This window comes from Salpingoeca rosetta (genome assembly GCF_000188695.1).
Source record: "Salpingoeca rosetta unplaced genomic scaffold supercont1.15, whole genome shotgun sequence".
NCBI lineage: Eukaryota > Choanoflagellata > Craspedida > Salpingoecidae > Salpingoeca > Salpingoeca rosetta.
Window position 1 is genome coordinate 101,328 of NW_004754919.1, and position 17,700 is coordinate 119,027.

Consider the following 17,700-nt stretch of genomic DNA (forward strand, 5'->3'; position numbering starts at 1 on the left):
AGAATTCCAGAATGTCAACGAATGCGGTTCGGTTGTCGCATTGGCGGTGCTGTGTCGATTGTGATCACGAACGGCAACCTGGGTGAAGGGGTGAAGGGGATGAACAAGTGTGTGCAGAGGAAGAGAAGACAAGACAAGACAAGACCACAACAGCACAACACTCGCCAAGAACGAGAACACTAGAACAAGCAATGTATGGCTGCTGCGCCTGCGCTCTCATGCTGCCGCAAGGCCAGAGTTGGACAGCAGTCTGTCAAGATAGAATCTGAGAAAGAAGAACACACGAACTCAATAGAAGAACACCAACCAACAGCCAAAACAGCCGTCCTTGACAGAAAAGAGCAGTCCTGACTCGTGTCATCTGTGTGCCTCGTTTTGCCGAATTTTCAATAATGATTTCAACAATATTTCTCTCACCTGTCATTTTTGACGTGGAGGGAAATTTGAAAAAAAATCCAACCGCCAAACCAACCGCTGGCTCACAACGCATTCACACTCACCCCATCCACACACACATACACTCACCCCATCCACACACGCGAGCGGCTTGTTCGTCATGTCATCGTTCCAAGTGTTCGAGGACACGGAGCGGGTCGCACACACGCGAGCGGCTTGTTCGTCATGTCATCGTTCCAAGTGTTCGAGGACACGGAGCGGGTCGCACTGAGGTGCGTGGTGCCTGCGTTGCTGTCTGTGCCTGTGTGTGTGTGTTGGTGGGTGCAGATGTTACTGCGTGTGCTGTGCGCGCATGCTTTGTGTGTGGATGACTCTATTCGCTGCAGAAACGCTCCATGGCTCACCGGTCGCAACTCTTTTCTCGTGCGTGCGGTTCAGGTCCAAGCCAGCGAAGCTGCTGCGACGCCGGTCTTCCGGGGTAAGCACGCGACCCTCCTCACAGACTGTCCAGGAAACACACACACACACACACACACGTACACACACACACGTGCACACATGCACACGTACACGCACATGCTCACACGCACGCACACGCTCACACGATCATGACCTGTTTTCGCCCTTTTTGCAGATCCTCAAGAATGCCGAAGCTACAGCACTGCGGAGCATTGACTCCAACACGCCAAAGAAGCGGTGCGTTGCATACAAGTGTGCCTTTGTTACAGCAGTGACAATTCATCTACACCACACACACACACACACACACACACACACACACACACCATTATGCGACCTCAGTTTCATCACCCCCCTCACCAACTCTGTTTTGCACTTGCCACATCCACGACACCAGCGCAAAGAAGGTGCGGCAACGCAAGTCGCTTGGTCGCCGCGTCAGCTTTGCAGCCGACGACCAGCTCCGCAAAATCAGGTGTGCACAGCTGTGCAGTTGTGCGTGTGCAGTTGTGCGTTTGCGCAAGTACCACCACAGTCGTGCACCTGCACATCATCACAACGGCAAGGAACACACAACATGACTCACGCACACTTCACCTTCGCTGTGGTGTGCAGGGAGTACAACACAGAGGCGCAGGCCTGGAGCACAGCCGTCACCTCCACGTCTGAGGACGCAGCGCCCGTGTCTGTTGTGTCCACGAGCGCAGAGCCGGGGGTTGGTGGGCCCTTTGTGGATTTTGGACTGAGCAGCAGCAACACGTGGGCTGATCCCATGTTCACGGAAGCAAAGAGCGACACCACACAGGAGGAGCAGAAGCAGCCAGCCGTGCACCAACGCCGCACTACCGCAGCACGCAAGTCGATTGCTGGTGGTGGTATGGACCTGGATGAATCTGGCCTGGTTGGCGGCCTTGTCCCCGCCGATGCACAGGTGTGAATGGCGGCTGGCCTGCAAGTTGTTGGTTGCAATCGTGCGCGCAGGCACACAATCTGCACGCATACATGCAAGCACGAGCAAGCACACACAGATGCAAACGCGCATGCACGCAACTTACATGCATCACAAAACACAATGGCATATCACAACAACACAACGTGCCACGTACATGTTTGAGTTCATGCCTATTCCACTCACACATCCTCGTGCTGTCCCTCGCCACCACGTGTTCACACCCTCTTGCACATGCAGACAAAGAAGGCACCGCGCAAGTCCATTGCGTTTGCAACAGATATGGATGAGACAGGCAACTTTGGCGGTGTTGAGGTGGACCAGCAGCCACGTCAACAGAAGCGTGACAGCCGCAAGAGCATCGCCTTTGCCTTCGATATGGACGAGACAACCACAATTGGTGGTGTTGACGCTGAAGAAGCAGAGATGCAGCCACAGTCACAGCAGCAGCAGCAGCAGCAGCAGCATCAGGCCAAGAAGGCGCCACGCAAGAGCATCGCCTTTGCAGATGACATGGAGGAGACAGGCAACTTTGGAAAAGTGGAAGCCGGCGGGCACATGAAGAGTACAGCAGCAAAGCGTGACAGCCGCAAGAGCATTGCCTTTGCCTTCGATATGGACGAGACAACCACAATTGGCGGTCTGGAGCAACAAGACGCCTACGCGCAGCAGCAGCAGCAGCGGCAGGCCAAGAAGGCGCCGCGCAAGAGCATTGCGTTTGCAACAGATATGGATGAGACAGGCAACTTTGGCGGTGTTGAAGCAGCAGACGCGGTGCCGACAACACAGCAGCAGCATCAACAATGGCAGCAGCAGCTGGAATCAAGCGCAAGCAAACACACGCAGAAGCAGCCCCGCAAAAGCATTGCCTTTGCCTTTGACATGGACGAGACGACCACCATTGGTGGTGTCGATGCAGAAGCGCCGGCACATCAGGCACAGCAGCAGCGGCAACAACAGCAGCCACAACAGCGTGGCGCCTTCAAGCGGCCTCGCAAGTCCATCGCCTTCGCTGCAGACATGGATGAGACGGACAACTTTGGTGGCGTGGAAACCATCAGCAACCCACAGCAGCAACAGCAACAGTTTGCTGCCAAGCGCGAAAGCCGCAAGAGCATCGCTGCTGCCTTTGATATGGACGAGACGACCACCATTGGTGGTGTTGATGGATCTCCTGATGATGCCAATGCAGGGCTCTGTAGCGACGACGCAAATCCGAGCAAGAAACCGCGCAAGTCTATTGCCTTTGCTGCCGATATGGACGAGACGGACAACTTTGGTGGCGTCGAGGTGGCAGGCCAGCAACAGCAACAGCAGCAACAGCAACAGCAGTTTGTTGCAAAGCGTGAAAGCCGCAAGAGCATTGCTTTTGCATTTGACCTGGATGAGACAACCACAATTGGTGGTGTTGATGCTGAAGAAGAACAGCAGCAGCCACAGCGCCAGCAACAGCCACAGCAGCAGCCACACCAGAACGAATTCAAGCCGCCACGCAAGAGCATTGCCTTTGCGGATGATATGGAGGAGACAGGCAACTTTGGCACAGTGCAATACTCTGCTGCAAAGACCGACAGTGTGCGCCAGCAACAACAAGAGGCCGTGATGAAAGCACAGCGTGACAGCCGCAAGAGCATCGCCCTTGCCTTCGATATGGACGAGACAACCACAATTGGTGGTGTTGACGCTGAAGAAGCAGAGATGCAGCCACAGTCACAGCAGCAGCAACCTGCTCAACTGCTGCAGCAACCCCGCGCGGCGTTCAAACCCTCGAGAAAGTCTGTTGCCTTTGCCACGGACATGGAGGAGACCGACAACTTTGGCGGTGTTGAAGAGGCAGTTGATGGCAATGACCGCGCTGGCTTCAGCAGCAGCAGCAGCAGCGACGAGGTTAAGGCAAGCACGTCGCCTGAACCCTCAGCAGCAGCACCACAGACAACAACGGAAGCACCGGCGCCACTCACGACAAGCACAGCTTCCGTCACTTTGGAGCCAAAGGCGAAGAGCAACAGATCAACAACGACAGCAGCAGTGACAGCAGCGGTGACAGCAGCAGTGGCAGTCCCGGCTGCAAGTCCCACCTTGACTGGCGGCAGCACAGGCACGTTCGCTGCGGTCCTGGCTGGCAAGAGCAGCGGGTTTGGGGGCGATATCCAGAACGAAACTGTCGACTTTTCTGATGAGATTACAATCACGCGTCCCGGTGACCTGATGCCAGGCAGTGGTGCAACCAACAACACTTGCAGTCCAGCGCACGCACCTTCCACACCAGCAACAACAACAGCGGTTGATGATGTTGCGACACCCACATCCACTTCACCGGCTGCCACCGCCACTGTTGAGAAGGAAGCTGAAGCTGTTGCTCAAGTGACTGCGACAGCGGAGCAGGGAACTGTGGAAAAGCCACAGGGCGATGAGGCCCACATGAAAGGCGAAAGCACGACCACTGCAGCAGCACAAGACGCCGCGCCGATGCCTGCACAAATGTCACCAGCTGAAGCGCCTTCAACACCAGCGGCTGCAACGGCAACACAACCAGTGGCACGCTTGACTTCGTCTGTCCACCGTCGTAGCTCGCGCATGTCAAGTGCACGCAAGCGCAGTGGTGTCAAGACGCGTCGTTCGTCATCTGCTGCTGCATCATCGCTTCCACCAGTGCAGCCCGCGCAGCATGGCCCACTCTTTGCTCGCTTTCTTCAGGAGATCCAGGTGGGCTTGGTACTGGTTCACTTGCGCATGTGCCTGTACCTGCGAGCATGCGCACGCAACAATGCTTGGAACTGTTTGGATATGAACCAGTTTGCACATGAGAGTATTGTGAGGGTGTCGAGCTTTTGCACCACCAAACCACGCTACCATGGCGCGTCTGACCTCTTGCCATCCATAATCGTCCTCCCTCCTCCTCTTTCATTGTCGACAGATCAACTTCCTGGACAACCTCTCTTCGCGTCGCCGCACCACGATGCTCGGTGCTCCTGCGCTTGCACCGGCGCCGATCGATGAGCGAACGCTCGCTGTGCACGGCACAACGTTTCTGCCGCAGCTGTCGCAGGTGCGCTGGAGCTGTGAGGAGTTGACCAAAGTCACGCATGAGATGAAGCGTGTTGCTGGCGGGAAGATTGACGCTGCCGTCAACCAGAACACCTCGCTTGTCAACGCCGTCACCTCGCTCGAGTACGTTGCGATGAAAGCTCTTGCGTGTGCGCCTGCGCCTGCGCATGTGTGTCTTCATAACGACAGTTGATTGTTGCTGTGTCCTTCCGTGCTTGTGTACACGTGCACGCAAGTGACGCGTTTGTGTTGTTCATGGTTATCTGCTTGTGCTTACAATTGTATTCACTTGAACCTGCGAACAAATCACACCTGCTTTTCCACTTTTGTGCAGGCTCAAGGACCACGAGCTTGCGCTGCTGCAAGAGGACATGGCGGCCATGAAGGAGGTGTGCCGCCAGGAAGCAAAGCATGCCTGGCATGTTTGGCGACACAAGTTGGAGACGGCCATTCACGAATCCCTGCAGGTGTGCCACGCACTGATGCATACTTGCTTCCGATTGCATGCATGCACATGTGTTGAAGCATGCGCACATGTGTGTGTACCATGCGTGCTATCGACCGTGCGTTTAAGCGGGTCTTTTTCCCTTCACACACGCATGCAAACACACGCACACCTCCACACACACACACACACACACTTACAAACACCTCCACACACACCTCCACATGCACATACACATACACATACACACACACACACATACACCGCACAGACGGAGAAGACTGCGCTCGACAAAGATGCGCAGTTCTATGACATGGCTCTCGCGAAACTGCAGGGAAAGACAGACAAGCTTCAGGCAGCGCTGAGCGCGCTTGAAGGTGTGTTGTGAATATGACTCGAAATGAACCTTAAGCTGTCGGCGTCGCTGTGGAACCCAGCATGTGGCGGGCGTTGCAGTATCAGTTGTCACGTTCTGCATGGGCTGAACGCTTCTTGTCTTGTTTAAACTGCTTGCATGTTAACTCTCCCAATCCCATCCCATCTCACCACTCCCCACGACTGCCACAATCACGTACCGTTTCCTCCAGATGAGGAAGCGCAGCTCGACAGTCAGCTGCTGAGCGAATCTGCCGTGGACGAGCAACTGCAACGCACACAGCAGCACGGCGCGTTGCAAGAGGAGCACGCATCCCTCGCGGCAGAGCTGAAGGTGTTGACGGACAGCCTAAACACGGAGCGAGACACACTGCTGTCGTTGGAAGTGCAGCTGCAGCAGGTGCAGGATGCATGCACAACGCTCGAGGAGCAGAAGAAGGCTGCTGCCGACGCCGTGAGTGAGCAGCAGGTGGACGCAGCCGCGCAGCTGTACAGCGACGTGGCGTCGCTCTGCCAGTGGGAGCTGCTCAGCTTCTACAAGGGCGGACAGCTAACTGTGTCTGCAGACATGCCTGGTCTGTGCACGCGTGCTGCCATGCTGATGACACGCGACGCCTCTGTGACGGCCGAGCTGACGCTCAGCAGCAGTCGCGACCGCATGTCGTCACGCGCACACGTGACACACTGCGCTGTCTCGTGGACATGCCCCAATGTGAGTCGGTGGTGGTGGACGGTTTGTAGCGATCTTGCAAACGTGCATGAGCAACGAGGGTGTTGCGGTTGGGGTACATCTGCAGTGTGCACATATTGCGTCGTGTTCGTGTGTGTGATTACGTCGCGTGCACATGCGTTGTTGCGTGATGGGTTGTGCGTATCAAAATTGTTTGCCCACCAATCTGTCAGCGCTTACACTCACAACATGATGTTGTGTTGTGTGCCTGGATTCGCCTTTTCAAACACTTGCAGTCCCCCCACCTGTCGCAGATGCTTGGCACCTTCTTCGCTCCTGCCGCCTTCACAGCTGACGGCTTGTCTGTTGCGCAGACACTCGATCACATCTCGTTGCGTGTCGCCAAATGCGCGCAGCTGTGCGTTGAACTCGCGGGTGCTAGCGTGTTCGCTGACATCCACACGTCTGTTGACGCAGACAAGATCCAAATCACGCTGCCCAGCATGTGGTGAGTGATGGTGGCAGTGGTGGTGGTGCGTGTGCGTGTGTGTGCGTGTGTGCGTGTGTGTGCACGTACACAACGCACACCATGCTAACCGTGCGCCCATGAGCTAACGCTATCCCTTTCTCTCCTCGCTTGTTCGTGTTATCATGTAACAGTTTCAGCAAGCGCGTGGAGCTGAGCACAACAGTCACCACCACGCTTGATCATTTGTTTGAGGACGAGCACACAGACATTGCCGTCGAGGTGAGAGCATAACTCCTGTTAGGGTTCCTTTCTGTCTTGGGCACATGTCATTGCTCAATGGTACACACCCTCATTCACTTGCTGATTTACTCACACACATGCACATACACATACACACACACGCACACTCAACGACATGTGGTTCAGGTTGTGTCTGGAAGCGTGGATCACATGCGTGTGAAGGGACACATGCGGGCCGTCCTTGGTGGCGAAAACACGTCCACCCTCTCCGCCATTCTTCGTGCTGCACGCACGTGCGAATGAGCTGGCCCACATCGCATGTGTATGTTTGTTTGCGTTTGTGGTTTGCTTTTTGCACCACCATGTCATGCGCTTTTTGTTTGATCGATTGATTGCTTCACTCACACTCGTCGTGTGTTCCATCTTTGTCTTCATCACTGGTCGTTGTTTGCTTCTTGTTTGCATGCAACAACTCATGTGGGTGTTTGTCCCTGCTGTTCATGTCACGATCTTGTTTCCGCGCCCTTGCCTGTTGCACGCGTTGCTGGGTTGTTTGCTTGCTTGCTTCTGGTTTGTTTCTTCTGTTACACCCATGCCCATTTCTTTGCTTGTAGACACGCACACAGAAAGCGAATAAAGAGAAAAGCATCTTGCGCTGCACGCAAGTCCAAGTTGCACACAGACAAACACAGACAAACACACAAACACACACACGCACACGCACGCACACAAACACACAGACACAGGGTCGTAAATTGCCTTATCCTGGAGTCTATTGGGATTTGGTTGCTGCTGCCGTGACGTTCACTCGCTTCTGGTACCGTTGTGCTTCTTGGCGTGCGCAGTCCAAGAAGCCTTGCAACACGGGAGCACAGGCCGTGGCATTGTTCTCGTTTGCCGCCAGACACTTGTCATAGGCAACAGCAATTCCGCGGTGATCGCCGCCAGCGCACGCTTTTGTGATATGCACGCTCACAGCCTCCTGCATTATGCGCAAGGTGGTGCGTGGGGCAGGGTAAGCATGAAGGGGGTCAGCGAGTGGTCGTGTGTCGGTAAACGTGTACAAGGCAACGCGTCTGTTGTCGTGCAATGAATGACAAAGCTGTTGACATGACATGTCAACACCTCTGCTCTCCTTTGCACATCTTCCAAGCGCTCACCTTCTTTGCTGCACAGTCTGAGAAGCGCGATGCCTCCTCCGCACAGTGACCGCGACCAATTCCAAACTTGCGAACAAGCACAGCCACGTTATAGCGTATGAGAAGCACCAAAAGATGCCGATGTCGATTGGAGGACGAAAAGCAATGAACAATGCCGCGACAACAACAGATCAACAACAGAACCACAACAGATCAACAACAGATCAACAACAGAACCACAACAGATCAACAACAGAACCACAACAGATCAACAACAGAACAAACTTACGCCCCACAGCTTCTGTGTGAACGAACTGGCACTGGCCACGCGATTTCTGCAGGTGTGCAGCTGCACCTCCTCGTCCTTCACAGCACAAACCAACCAAAGAATGTTAAGCAGTGTCAGTGGAGTGCACACACGCAATGTCAGTGGAGTGCACGCACACACGCAATGTCAGTGGAGTGCAAGCGCAGGCTCGAGTGCGCGTGTACCACTGCCGTCACCTCTCACAATGTGACCCGTGAACAGTGGATCCTCCCGCCAGCAGTTGTAACTCTCACGCACCTCGCATTGTGGCAGCAGCGCCGCAAATTTCTTCAGTGCATCTCCAAGCTCCTTTGACTTTGGGCTCGAGCCCATCACAGGACAACCCATGTTTTCCCCGACAGCCAGCGAGGCGGATGAGTGGACGGTGCGATGCGACTTGCTTGCTTGCTTGCTTGTTGCCGTGCTTCTTGTTGGTTGTGTTTGCGTTGTCCTCCACGATTGCTGAATAGTTGCCGTATTTTCCACAAATCCTCTACAATCCTCATCGCTGATCATGGCTGGTGGCAGCAGCAAGAAGCAGAGCAAGAAGCAAAGCAAGCACAGCAAGGGTGACAGCGTGCAGCTCAAGTTTGTGGATACGTCCACCAAGTTTGGCCACGCACGCTTCCAGCAGCAGCAGCAGCAGCAGCAGGGCGATGCTGTTGTGATTGGCGAAGAGTCGTGCGTTTCGCCGGCTCTTGCTACGCTCAAGAGCTCCTGCAAGTGGCAGGTGAGTCACGGTGTGGGGAAAGGGGGCAAGCCACGTGTGCAGTTTGTTGATTCCTTCCATCCATCTCACACGCACACACACATACACACACGCACTCATGCGCATTCGTAGATTGGTCTGTTGGTTGGCGCCACTGTTGGGAACCGAACATATGTGCTGAGACTTGCACCAACGCCCATGGAGAACACAGAAGACAACGACGACGACGACGACGACGACGACGGCGGCGACGATGGTGGGTGCATGTGTGCGTGTGTGAATGTGCATGTGCATGTGCGTGTGAATGTGCATGTGCGTGTGCGTGTTTGCACTTGTGTGATATGTAGTTGGTGTCACCTTCCTTGCTCCTGTGAACGTTGACCGACCCTGTCTCTATGTTGTGCGCGTGTGCATGACCAGTGTGGACGCTGGCAGACGAGGACGCCATTCGGCAGCACCTGGACGCAACAGATGAGGAGTGGGTTCAGGAGCATCACCATCAAGGTGCGTGCATGCGCGTGCATGGTTTGGTTTTAGGTGCTAGTGCCCTGCACGTGTCACATTGGGAAAGCGAGGCTTCTCGCCCTTGTCTCGCTTGGGGAGTGTGTGTGTGTGCATGTCGAGCTCACTTGCCCTTGCTTTGTTGATCGTTGCAGTGAGCAAGTGCTTGCCAGGCGGCTTGAGCATCGTCGGTGCATATGCGTTTGGACAGCCGCGCGCTCTGTTGGTGGACAAGCTCAAGTCCATGACAAACGTGGACGTTGCGCTGTTCATCCCCGCCGACACGGTGGAGGTCGAGTGCTGGCGCACGGCGACAGGCGAGGTGTGCGTGGTCTGACGTGTGCATGTGCAGTGTGTGCATCTGTGTGTGTGTGTGTGTATGTGTGCGTGTGCGCGCGTGTTTGCGTGTGTGTGCGTTTGCGTGTGTGCATCTGTGTGTGCATGTGTGAGCGTGCGTGTGTGCGTGTGTGCGTGCAGCGTGCGTGTGTGCGTGTGTGCGTGCAGCGTGTGCTGTGCACATCTACACACACACACATGTACACACTGCTTCCTTCAGCAGATGTGGGCATCCATCAACTAACAGCACCATCTCTGCTCCCTTGCCTGCTGTAGAAGCTGAAGTGGAAGGTGCAGAATACGTTGCCCAAGTGGGCGCTGATCCGGTCATCGTTCCAGCTCGACCTCCACTTTCCGCTCAAGCGGTCGAAGAAAGGCTTCATGTCTTCGCTTCGCACCGCCGTCGCAAAACAGGCACAGGTGTGTGTGTGTGTGTATGTGTGTGTATGTATGTGTTTGTGTGTATGTGTGTGCGTGTGTGTGTGTGTGTGTGTGTGTGTGTGTGTGTGTTGGTGATGTGCAGGTGACACAAGGTGTGGTGCATGTGTGAATGTGGTGCATGGGCGCTCGCTGGCATGTACCTCAACGCCTACGCCTTCACCATCAAACCCTCCTCATCCTCTTCCACCCTCCCCTCTTTGCCTTACCTCTCGCCCCAGCGCGTGCAATCGAGCTTGTTCACCATCAATGGTCGGCTCATATCCGACACTGACACCGCCCCACTGCCGACCACCACGGGGCCACCAGCGCTCACCAACGCAGTCACGGTCAGTTGGAATGCAACTGTACATCGTGTTTGAATGTGATGTTGTGATGTTGTGATTGAGTGATTGTGTGTGCAGTTGTGTGTGGGTGTGTGTGCAGTTGTGTGAGTGAATGCTCTTGTGTATGTTTCTCTCCTATTGTCAGGACGAGTTGTGCTGTATCTGTACGGTTGTAACCGAGAGCTGTGTGCGTGTGCCAGCGTCTGCTCTTCTGCACTCATCAACACACACACACACACACACACATTAATGCGACACTGCATTGCATCACATGTCACGTCCTTCCCATCTCCAAAGGCCACTGCACACTCGCTGTGCAGCGATGATCTCACGGCCAAGCGGGCGCCCAAGAGCAGCGCAACCACGCACCTCGCACACATCACCGGCACTCTCGCTGTCCTCGGTAGGAATCTCATGTACGCATGCCGTGACGCTGTGTGGGCGTGTGTGTGTGTATGGGTGTGCATGTGGTTGCATGTAAGTCTGAACGTGCATGATTTTGTTGTGCAATGGCCTTTTTGGCCTTTTTGCCAACCAACCAACCAACCAACCAACCAACCAACCAACCAACCAACCAACCAACCAACCAACCAACCAACCAACCAACCAACCAACCCAATCCTTGCCCACCATCCATGTCCTCAGCGTACGCCCCGCCCAAGTGCAGCAGTGGCGCTGTTGCGATGGCGCTGCGCCACGATATTGCCCAGTCGCTCGCAGCCCGAATCGACACCATCGAGGACATACTCAACGGTCCGCATCAGCATGGCGCGCGCGTGTGTGTGTATGTGAACGTGTGTGGATGTTGTATGGATGTTTATATGTGTTGGTGCGTCGATGTGCATGTGGCTTTGTGGTCACGCACACACACGCACTCCACCTCAACCACTTGCGTTCACCACTCACGTTTACCCGCTTGTGTGTGCGCACGTTTACCCGCTTGTGTGTGCGCATCCACCATCACGTCTTGACGCAGATGATGATGGTGGTGCTGACGCTGTGCAGTCGATTCCACTCCCGGCCCGCGTGGCGTTTGATGTTGACGGTGTTGTGTTCACGTGGCACGCATTCGCCGACGAGTCACAGCAGGTGCTGCTCTCTCTCACTCTCACACACACACGCACACTCACACCCACACCCACACACCCACACCCACACCCACACACTCACATTCACCAATACATGCTCACACATGCATACATGCACATATTTGTTTTGATCTCTTTACTTACAAGTGCTTACATCGAATCAATTAGTCAAAAACACACAAAGGAAGCACACACACACACACACACACACACACACACACACACCACGTACGCGCACCAAAGACTCACTCCAAACACATACCACACACACGCACACACACATACATTCACACACAAACGCACGCACATACAGGACATGCGTTCAATGTTGTCGAACGTGATTGGTGCTGTGGACTCCACACACGCACCGCAGGCCCTCGAGCAACACGCAGCACAACCAGCATCAGCTTCAGCTTCAGCATCAGCGTCAACATCAACATCAACGTCAACATCAGCATCGCAGACAACATCATCACAGGCGGCAGCGTCAGCGGATGCGAGCAAGGCGGGCCATGCACGCCAGCGCGATGTTGCTGAGCACAGCGGTGGCAGTGGCGGGTCGATGGTGGTGGTGGTGGCTGGGATCGTGGTGGCGGTGGTGGCGGCACTGGTGGGCTGGTTTGTGGCCGTCGCAGAGTAGTAGTACACACGTTCAACAAACGTCAAGAAATGTGATTGGGTGTATGTTGGGTGTGTTGGCGTGTGTTGGGTGTGTGCATGTGTTGGCGAAGGTGTCAGCTGGCACGGTCTGATGCGAGGCGGGAGTAGACGTGCTCGGAGGAGCGGGGAGGAGTAGATTGCACCGACGTCTGCACATAATCGCAATCACCACAAGCCAGTTCACAGTCATGAGGGGGGGGGGGATGGGATGGTGAGGTACGGAGGGAGCAAGGAAGATCGTGCAAGTTTGAGGTACAGCCGAAGAATACATACATACATACATACATACATACATACATACATACATACAGACAGACAGACAAACAGACAGACAGACACAGCCAACCACGTTGCAGACCATGTTGAGTGCAGAGTAGACGGGCTGGTCAGACGATGGTGGGGATGAGGATGACGGCGGAATTGGGGGCAGTGGTGACGAGAGCACATCTGGCGGTGCACTGACGCGCTGGCGCCTCTTCTCCTCAATCTCAGCAGCAGTCACTCGTGTCTGCAAGCCCAAACACACGCACACACACATATGCACATGGGGGCGGGTATGGGAGATGAGAACACCAACGAATCGAACGAAACCGCAAGCCAGCTGGGTACGCATGCACCGCATTCCGACAACCAGACTCTGACCACCACCGCCACCTTCACCACAACCCCTCGTCGTCAGTACCTGGGAGTGCGGGATGGAGTAGAGGGCGTGCGGGTCCTCCAGCTCGTGCTGCAGGTCGTGGTCGAGTTGCAGCTGGATCGACGTCTTCGGTCGCTGTCCTCGCCGCGTTGTGCCTCGACTCACCACCTGCCCCGCCCCCGTGGCCGTTCCTGGACCTTGATGCGCCACTGTGCCGTCACGCCTGCCGCCACCGCGGTGCGGGCTGCTTGTATCGAGCGATGTGTCCAGCGCCTGCGAGTAGTAGTGCCCCTCTTCCTCGTCAGGGTCACCTGCCTCTGCATATTCATGCTCTAATGCAGCAACTGTTGTTGCTGTCGTGCTGGCTGCTGTTGACGCTGATGTTGTCATGAGGGGGCGGCCGTAGTCCTGCACGAGTGTGCCATCATCGTTGTCGTCCTCGCTCGTGTCACCGTCGCTCTCAATCGCACGCGCGCGCTCGTCAATTCTTGCGTAAGCGACAGATTCCGGACTTTCGGTCCGCAGGGCCAGCTGCTCCAGGCGGCGGTTTGCAGCAATGTCCGGATCTTCCTCGTCCTCCTCCGCAGCAAAGTCGTCATCGTTGAGGAAGCGAACAGGCGCCGTGTCTGGTGGTGGTGGTGGTGGCGGTGGTGTTGTGGTTGCAAGTGCCAGTGCGAGTGTGAGTGTGAGTGAGTGTGAGTGAGTGTGGGTGAGTGTGGGTGAGTGTGATGGTGAGTGTGAGCGAGCGGGTGAGTGAGTGTACACACACACACACACACACATACATACATACGCGCTTCGCAAGCCAACATCCACAAGTTTGATGCACCACCTGCGAGCTGGCTTGCGACGGGTTGTGGCTCGAGATTCTTCTCAGAATAGCGGAAGGCAGCCTGCACACACACACACACACACACACACACACACACACACACACACGAAAAGATATGTGAGCCGGTGCAGCAGCAGCCGCATTCCATCTGCCTTCCTTGACGCCCTCCGCCTTCCCTTCCCCCTCACTTGCTCGCACCTTACAGCCGCCGCTCGCCGATGCAAGGTTGCAGCACGTCCACTTCCCGCGGAAGAACACGCCCGGGTGATACAGCTTGTGCTTTGAGGAGCGATTCTGGGGCAGCATGCACGCTGCACGCATGTGTGTGTGTGTATGCGTGTGGGCAGGTGTTTGGTGGTGAGAATGTTGGATGCTGAGTGTGTTAGCGTGGGTGTTCTTCCATCAGTGCATGTTGGTTGGTGTGCTATGTGGGGGCAGCCGTGCATGACAGCACTGCATATGGACAGTAGAATGTATGCACCTCTTCGAATATCCTCGATCCTTCGTGCGCGTGCGTGAGAGAGTGTGATAGTGTGAGTGTGAGTGAGTGAGTGTGGGAGAGTGAGAGAGTGGGGAGAAATGCAGGTTGAGTGGTGTGAGATGTAGCAAACTAATGGTGTTGGTCCAGGCACATGGGGAGCGCAGCGAAATGGTATTTTGATGGGCTCACCAATCTGCTAGCTGGGCACTGTTGGCAGCGGAAATGTACAGGGTCGCCTCATCGTGTACAACCTGAATGTCAGTCGATACGCGCGCGTGAGCTGTGAGCGCAAGTACTCTGTTCGATCGCGAGCTACTGCCTCGTACACGACCACATAGACACAGACACACCCAGCCACCCACCCACACAAACACACACAGACACACACAGACACACACAGACACACACAGACACACACAGACACACACGACCACCCACCCACACACCCACCCACCCACACACACCCCCACACACACACCTGGATGAGGGAAGGTCTGTCCCAAACACTGCCATCGCATCGTTCACATGACCGAATGGACTGCAGTGGGATTGATCCTCTGAGTTTCAAGTCCTCCTAATCCCCGGATCAAACACAGGCAGTCACTTTGCAAGTGAGCAATCTCATGATGAAGGGAGGGAGAGAGGGATGCGAAGCGACAAGCGCGATGCCAGATAGGATGGTGGGCACGATGGCAAGCATAGTGGCAGGCAGCCAAGCCGCCAGCAGCAAACACAGACACACACACAGACACACACACACACACTTACACACACAGACGAATACACACCGTGGCGACGCCCTTGTAGTAGTTGAGGCTGCTTGGGGTGAGCACAAACGTGCGCTTGCGGAAGGTAAAGTGCGTGATGGCGCTCTTGCCCTGTGCCCTCTTCTCAAGCACCCCGCGTCGAAGCCAATGCCTCGTGTCCTCATCCACCATCGCGCCGTTCTCGATGTTCACTTGCTTGCTGGCTTGCTTGCTGCCTCGCTCGTTTGCTGTGTCGTCCTTCTTCTTTCTCCAGACACACCTTCCACCTCTTGCTCTTGACACACCTTGCACCTCGTGTTCTTGACACACCGTCCGCCTTTCCACCTCGTGTTCTTGACACACCTTCCCTGCCTTTCGCTTCCTTCTCGACGCTGCCTTCTTGTCAATCCCAAACCACAGCAGCGCGCGCACCACAACGACAACGCTTTTGCCTTTGTGTCGTTTTGTCCTTGTCCTCCTCAGCATGCAATTTGCAAAGTTGCACAGCCTTGAGTACCACAATTTGCAAATGACGGGCATAATAATTTTTTGTTAATTTTGTTGTTGCGGGGGGCTTGTGGGCGAGTACCTGGTACCTCCAGTCAAAGTACGCGTGTGCAGAGTGCCTTTTTCCCCCTTCCGCACAGCACCAGCACCACCAACCCTCTCTCGGATACAACGCGCACGAGAACAGCATCATGGCTGACGTCCAGGTTGAGGAGTTCACCGGCGAGGTCGACGTCGAGGAGACGGAGATGGTCCCTGTCGATACCGAGATGGAGCAGGTTGAGATCAAGATGTTCAACAAGTGGTCTCTCGACGACGTGAAGGTCGACGACCTCAGCCTTGAGGTGCGTCGTCCTCACTTGCACTGGCACGCGTGCTTGTTTCGTGCACCGCAAATGGGAACAAGGGAGGCACGTGGTGGTGGTGGTGGTGGTGGTGATGATGATGGTGCGTGCGCGCGTGTGTGCACACGGGGGTCGTGCCGATGAACTGCTGCAGCTGCGTCAGCAGTGAGCAGGGCAAGGAAGGTTGCCACGCAGCCATTGTTGTGGTTTGCGGTGACAGCCGTCCAAGCAGCACCAACACCACCACGCAGCATCAGCACGTGGCACACGCAACACAACTGTTTCATGTGGTCGATGGAAGAGGATGATTAGGGTGCAGCCTGCACAGCAGCGTTCCTGCCTCTGCATCAGCACTCGTCATTTCGGTGTCTGTTCCCTCCCTCGTTTTTCTTTCCCATTCCCAACCACGATACGTTGACAAGACACTCACCCTCACCCTCGCTCCCTGTCTTCTGTTCTTCTTTTGTTATGCCTCGTTACTTTGTTGTTGTTGTTGTAACAGGATTACATTGCCACAAAGGACAAGGCTGCCCGCTTTGTGCCCCACACCGCTGGCCGCTATGCCAAGCGCCGCTTCCGCAAGGCCCAGGTGTGTTGTTTTGTGGTGCCATAAATTGTGTTACTGCAGTGTTTGCTCCCGGATGGGCTGTGCCTTTGCTGCACACGCTGGCCCTGTTCCACGCCTTCCGTTGACGCCGATTGGGAGAGATGGGTGTATACGTATTTGCCTTTGTTGTCACCTACACCACCCATTGTTGTCACTTACACCACCCCTTGCTTCTTTCCTTTGGTTTGTTTGGCTGTGATAGTGCCCCATTGTGGAGCGCGTCGTCAACTCCATGATGATGCACGGCCGCAACAACGGCAAGAAGCTCATGACCACCCGCATCCTCCGCCACACCTTCGAGATCATCCACCTCACCACCGGCGAGGTACGGAGGCAGCTCACTGCCCTTGAGAGCTTTTTTTGGGGAGGATAGGAGAGACAGGGTGGCGTGGCAGACGTGGTAGTATGGGAATTGTGGTTGGCGGTCTCCTTATGGCAAGCGAGAGCGCACCTGACCCTCCAGCACGCACACACGCACTCTCTCACACACATATTTGTACGCACGTGCTTTCAACTCTTTCTCATCCTCACCCCTCATTCCACTCTTTTGTGTCCTCTGTCTTGTTGCTTGTGCAGAACCCCGTCCAGGTCCTCGTCAACGCCGTTGCCAACTCTGGTGCCCGTGAGGACTCCACCCGTATTGGCCGCGCCGGTACCGTCCGCCGTCAGGCTTGCGATGTGTCTCCTCTCCGCCGCGTCAACCAGGCCGTGTGGCTCATCTGCACCGGCGCCCGTAACGCCGCCTTCAGAAACATCAAGAGCATCGCCGAGTGCCTTGCCGACGAGATCATCAACGCCGCCAAGGTGATTCGCTGCTGTTCATTCTTGTTCATGTTTGTGTGCGTGCTTGGTGGTGTTGTTGTTGGTGTTGTTGTTTAAGTTGTTTAAGTTGTTTAAGTTGTTGTTGTTGTTGTTGTTGTTGTTGTTGTTGTTGTTGTTGTTGTTGTTGTTGTTGTTGTTGTTGTTGTTGTTGTTGTTGTTGTTGTTG

The 17,700-nt window shown here is 55.3% G+C and overlaps 5 protein-coding genes across 5 annotated transcripts in view; 3 read left to right on the top strand and 2 right to left on the bottom strand.

Moving 5' to 3' along the window:
• Positions 1-621: 621 nt before the first annotated feature.
• On the top strand, positions 622-7,749 carry PTSG_05811 (uncharacterized protein; the record flags this gene model as incomplete). Its single annotated transcript, XM_004992647.1, has 13 exons — positions 622-668; positions 835-874; positions 1,031-1,092; positions 1,253-1,330; positions 1,471-1,786; positions 2,045-4,510; positions 4,722-4,975; positions 5,187-5,319; positions 5,569-5,674; positions 5,885-6,384; positions 6,639-6,850; positions 7,003-7,090; positions 7,238-7,749. 13 exons carry the CDS (start codon positions 622-624, stop codon positions 7,352-7,354), a joined length of 4,419 nt encoding a protein of 1,472 aa, XP_004992704.1. The 3' UTR covers positions 7,355-7,749.
• On the bottom strand, positions 7,611-8,957 carry PTSG_05812 (uncharacterized protein). Its single transcript, XM_004992648.1, has 4 exons — positions 8,756-8,957; positions 8,480-8,554; positions 8,212-8,277; positions 7,611-8,033 (listed from the first exon to the last, which is right to left on the bottom strand). The coding sequence occupies exons 1-4, from the start codon at positions 8,843-8,845 to the stop codon at positions 7,824-7,826; spliced, it is 441 nt and encodes a 146-aa protein (XP_004992705.1). The 5' UTR covers positions 8,846-8,957; the 3' UTR covers positions 7,611-7,823.
• A 54-nt stretch (positions 8,958-9,011) lies between these two features.
• On the top strand, positions 9,012-12,554 carry PTSG_05813 (uncharacterized protein; the record flags this gene model as incomplete). Its single annotated transcript, XM_004992649.1, has 10 exons — positions 9,012-9,227; positions 9,339-9,462; positions 9,627-9,710; positions 9,863-10,029; positions 10,320-10,463; positions 10,703-10,810; positions 11,105-11,210; positions 11,453-11,560; positions 11,784-11,896; positions 12,209-12,554. The coding sequence occupies 10 exons, from the start codon at positions 9,012-9,014 to the stop codon at positions 12,533-12,535; spliced, it is 1,497 nt and encodes a 498-aa protein (XP_004992706.1). The 3' UTR covers positions 12,536-12,554.
• Positions 12,346-15,768, bottom strand: PTSG_05814 (uncharacterized protein). The gene is made up of 10 exons (XM_004992650.1): positions 15,600-15,768; positions 15,297-15,541; positions 14,987-15,082; positions 14,698-14,759; positions 14,509-14,528; positions 14,226-14,338; positions 14,028-14,088; positions 13,238-13,821; positions 12,914-13,063; positions 12,346-12,704 (listed from the first exon to the last, which is right to left on the bottom strand). Exons 2-10 carry the CDS (start codon positions 15,444-15,446, stop codon positions 12,630-12,632), a joined length of 1,311 nt encoding a protein of 436 aa, XP_004992707.1. The 5' UTR covers positions 15,447-15,541; positions 15,600-15,768; the 3' UTR covers positions 12,346-12,629.
• A 66-nt stretch (positions 15,769-15,834) lies between these two features.
• The window catches only part of PTSG_05815 (ribosomal protein S5), a 2,380-nt gene continuing 514 nt past the window's right edge, over positions 15,835-17,700 (top strand). Inside the window, exons 1-4 of the mRNA XM_004992651.1 lie at positions 15,835-16,105; positions 16,608-16,694; positions 16,915-17,037; positions 17,289-17,516. Coding sequence (XP_004992708.1) covers positions 15,953-16,105; positions 16,608-16,694; positions 16,915-17,037; positions 17,289-17,516 — 591 coding nt within the window. The 5' untranslated portion in view covers positions 15,835-15,952. The remainder of the gene's footprint in view (positions 16,106-16,607; positions 16,695-16,914; positions 17,038-17,288; positions 17,517-17,700) is intronic.

Coding starts and splice junctions, on each gene's coding strand:
- PTSG_05814 (XM_004992650.1), bottom strand. CDS start 15,446: ATGGTGGATGAGGACACGAGGCATTGGCTTCGACGCGGGGTGCTTGAG. Junction 14,760..14,986: donor ACAGACCTTCCCTCATCCAG/GTGTGTGTGTGG, acceptor ACTGACATTCAG/GTTGTACACGATGAGGCGAC. Junction 14,339..14,508: donor GATCGAGGATATTCGAAGAG/GTGCATACATTC, acceptor ACATGCGTGCAG/CGTGCATGCTGCCCCAGAAT.
- PTSG_05812 (XM_004992648.1), bottom strand. CDS start 8,845: ATGGGTTGTCCTGTGATGGGCTCGAGCCCAAAGTCAAAGGAGCTTGGA. Junction 8,278..8,479: donor TCACACAGAAGCTGTGGGGC/GTAAGTTTGTTC, acceptor CTTGTTCGCAAG/TTTGGAATTGGTCGCGGTCA. Junction 8,034..8,211: donor CAGACTGTGCAGCAAAGAAG/GTGAGCGCTTGG, acceptor CGCATAATGCAG/GAGGCTGTGAGCGTGCATAT.